This window comes from Zingiber officinale, chromosome 6B (assembly GCF_018446385.1).
Source record: "Zingiber officinale cultivar Zhangliang chromosome 6B, Zo_v1.1, whole genome shotgun sequence".
Classification (NCBI taxonomy): Eukaryota; Viridiplantae; Streptophyta; class Magnoliopsida; order Zingiberales; family Zingiberaceae; genus Zingiber; species Zingiber officinale.
Window position 1 is genome coordinate 132,755,058 of NC_055996.1, and position 3,256 is coordinate 132,758,313.

General features: G+C 44.9%; 1 protein-coding gene across 2 annotated transcripts; it reads left to right on the forward strand.

Moving 5' to 3' along the window:
• Window positions 1-1,522: 1,522 nt before the first annotated feature.
• LOC121989592 (NADPH-dependent aldehyde reductase-like protein, chloroplastic) lies at window positions 1,523-2,795 on the forward strand. Of its 2 annotated transcripts, XR_006114287.1 has the most exons (2): window positions 1,523-2,533; window positions 2,659-2,795. XR_006114287.1 is itself a non-coding variant. In XM_042543726.1 (1 exon), exon 1 carries the CDS (start codon window positions 1,614-1,616, stop codon window positions 2,385-2,387), a length of 774 nt encoding a protein of 257 aa, XP_042399660.1. In that variant the 5' UTR covers window positions 1,523-1,613; the 3' UTR covers window positions 2,388-2,642. The 2 variants fall into 2 exon arrangements, 1 of the variants encoding a protein (XP_042399660.1); XM_042543726.1 differs by lacking the exon at window positions 2,659-2,795 and having other exon boundaries at window positions 1,523-2,642.
• Window positions 2,796-3,256: the final 461 nt, after the last annotated feature.

Consider the following 3,256-nt stretch of genomic DNA (forward strand, 5'->3'; position numbering starts at 1 on the left):
GCACAACCTGATCGACCACTGAAACATATGAGCCGAACGGTCCTTCAAATCGCCGAAGACACATTTTCTTGTCCAGTCAGTCAGACTTGCAGCTTCCTTCGACTAGACTTGAAGGGAGGCTTGTGATGCGACGGTAAGGAGGAGCCCACCTAGCACCGGTCAACACTACAATGGAGGTCAAAGTCAAAACGATCAACGTGGCCCGAGCGAGAGGGGGCTACATTGGTCGATCGGAGGAACCGTCGTCCGATCGACCGTTTGGATGAAACAACGTCCGATCAGCCCGAACGACAGGAGAACGAGTCGACCGGGCCACCCGTCCGGCTCGGGGTATGCCATTGACAGTGTAATAGATTGATATAATAAAAGAGGAAAAGACAGATACTTAATAAGGGGAAGAGAAAATAAAAGAGTGCGGAGAAGCCAAGATAAAGATGTCTTCTATCTATAATTAATATCATTAAATAAGGGCATATGAAACGTTACTAAAACAGGTAAAAAAGAGTATGATATGTATGAAGAAAGACAAGACTCATTTTCTATCCCTCTTATTTTCGATTCATCTCATTCTGTTTCTAACTTGAGCGTCGGAGGCCCAACGCCAGGGACCTCTTCCCTGGTTTGATTTGTTTTGTAGATAGGAGCGAGGTCTTCATCTAGTCAGTGGAACTGTTACATCCCCGGCTTTCCAGCTTCACTCTTTCAGACAGGGATCACTCAGCTATGACGTATACGTAGAAATTTAAAGGGCGTAACCAAAAGATGCCGAACTTCCAGGGTTGACCGCTGTGTGCTACGCTAAGTCATCATTGATTCCCTTTATTGCTCATCACTCCTAAACTGATTCCCTGTAAAATTAAATCTTCACCCTCTCATCCCCATTTCCCCCTTAACATGTTGAGCACAACCCGATTCTAAGGTTGATTCCCTAGCACCAAGCGCTATTTTCTCCCAAGCCCGAGTGTCAAACACCTTACGTCTGAAGCCCTACGACACTCAAGGTTCGAGCCCAATAACTTCCTTCAATCCTTTTCCTTCCGAGCCCAACTTGACAAGACCTAAGTTGGAACAACCTCCACGCTTCGGCTTTTGGGAGCATCTCAAGTCCTTAATCACAACGTATTATAGGGCATCAATATCATAGGAATGCACATTCACTTCTAAATCAAATTTAGGATAAAATATGTTTATTTAGAATTATTAACTATTTTATATGTTTTAGTAAGGAATGTTCATTAAAAAATTTATTATTTTATTATGAATTTATTTTTTTTATCTTTACTAAATAATCTATAAATTTTTATTATTTTAAATTATATATAATATTTATTTTGAGTAAAAATATTAATAGTTGATCTTGATAATATTTTTAATAAATAAGTTAGCAATGCCAATTATTTGTGCCAAAAAAAAAAAAAGAAGGTTTTTTGAAGAATTATTTTATTAATCGGATTAATTAAAAATTTTTGGTAGGGTGATTTTTAAATTTAAGAATCAGGGGGCAATTTGTTACTTTGCCTTCCACCGACACTGCTATGGGTTTTCCTTATCCTAAAACCCTATCATGCTCCTCTTCGTCGACTATTTTATTACTAGGCTAGCCCATCGACTCAATGGCCGACGCCCTCCCCCTCTCTGGCCGGATAGCCATCGTCACCGGCGCCGCCCGCGGAATTGGCCGTGGTGTCGCCGTCCACCTTGCCTCCCTCGGCGCCTTCCTCGTTCTCGGCGACTGCTCCGACACCCCCAATTTAGAACAACTTGCCGCCGAGCTCAATGCCTCCACTGATCGCCCACCTCGCGCCATTGCCCTCCGCGTGGACATCTCTGACGCCGGTGCCGTCAAATCGCTCTTCGACGCCGCAGAATCCACCTTCGGCGGCCGCGCTCACATCATCGTCACCTGCGCCGCGATCTGCGACTACGACTACCCATTCCTGGCTGAAACCACCGAAGAGGTCTGGGACCGCACGTTGGCCGTCAACGCCCGAGGGAGCTTCCTTTGCTGCCGGGAGGCCGCGAATCGGCTGGTCCGCGGCGGAGCGGGGAGGATCGTGTGCTTCTCGTCCTCGGGGGTGGGCGCGCTACGTCCGGGTTACTCGGCGTACGTGGCGTCGAAGGCGGCGGTGGAGGTGATGGTGAAGGTGCTGGCGAAGGAGCTGAAGGGGACGGGGATCACGGCCAACTGCGTGGCGCCCGGGCCGGTGAAGACGCCGATGTTCTACGGGGGGAAGAGCGACGAGGTGGTGCAGAGCGTACTGGAGGAGAGTCCGATGGGGCGACTGGGGGAGGTGGAGGACATCGCGCCGGTGGTGGGGTTCCTGTGCACCGACGGCGCCGGGTGGGTGAATGGGCAGGTCGTCCGAGTCAACGGAGGCTACGTTTGATTTGATCCCTCTCAGTATTCAGTTATCAGGATTCCGGCTCGCCGTCTTCAGCTCCCCGTGTTCCATTTTCCGTCTTGATTCTCTGTTATGTGCACTGTTCCCGGCCATGAATGCTGGTTTCTCTTGCTGCTCCGTTGTGATTGTCGGTAGGGCAGGTCTTTAGATCTAGTGTCTACTGTTCCTTTTAGCCATGTAGTTTGCTCTGTTGTGACTGTCGATTTCATTTCGCAGTTGATTGAATCTTTGGTGAAGTAATTGTTTTTTTTTCCAGATCTATAGATCTGATGGATGCATTTCGTCAAATGGTTCTGCACTATTCGTCCGCAGGAGCAGCCGACTCTCAGGTTAACTCGTGTCTCGTGTCTCGTGTCTCGTGTCTCGTGTCTCGTGTCTCGTGTCTCGTGTCTCGTGTCTCGTGTCTCGTCTCTCGTCTCTCGTCTCTCGTCTCTCGTCTCTCGTCTCTCGTGCCAGACAAATCTAATTAAAATGGATACTTAAATAGATTATAATATTTATTTATATTTAATGTGAAATTAATAGGTGATATTTATTTTAGTTACTGTTTAGAAAAATTAATAGATCGAAAATAGCAGGTCACATCCTCTAGTTCTTATCTCTCCCCCAAAACAATCCAATTAAATTATTGATACGGTAAAAAAATATAATTTATGTACAAAATCACAATTTAGATGATATTTTTTAAAAGAAGAATTCACTGTGTGAAAGAAATCTGAAAAAATTAGAGAATCTCTCCTATTCCATAATTCTTAGTCCCCTACGATGTCGTTTATATAGTAAATTTATTTTTTAAAAAATGAAAATCTAAAATACATAAATAATAAATTTTTATATATATTTTTTTAACTTTA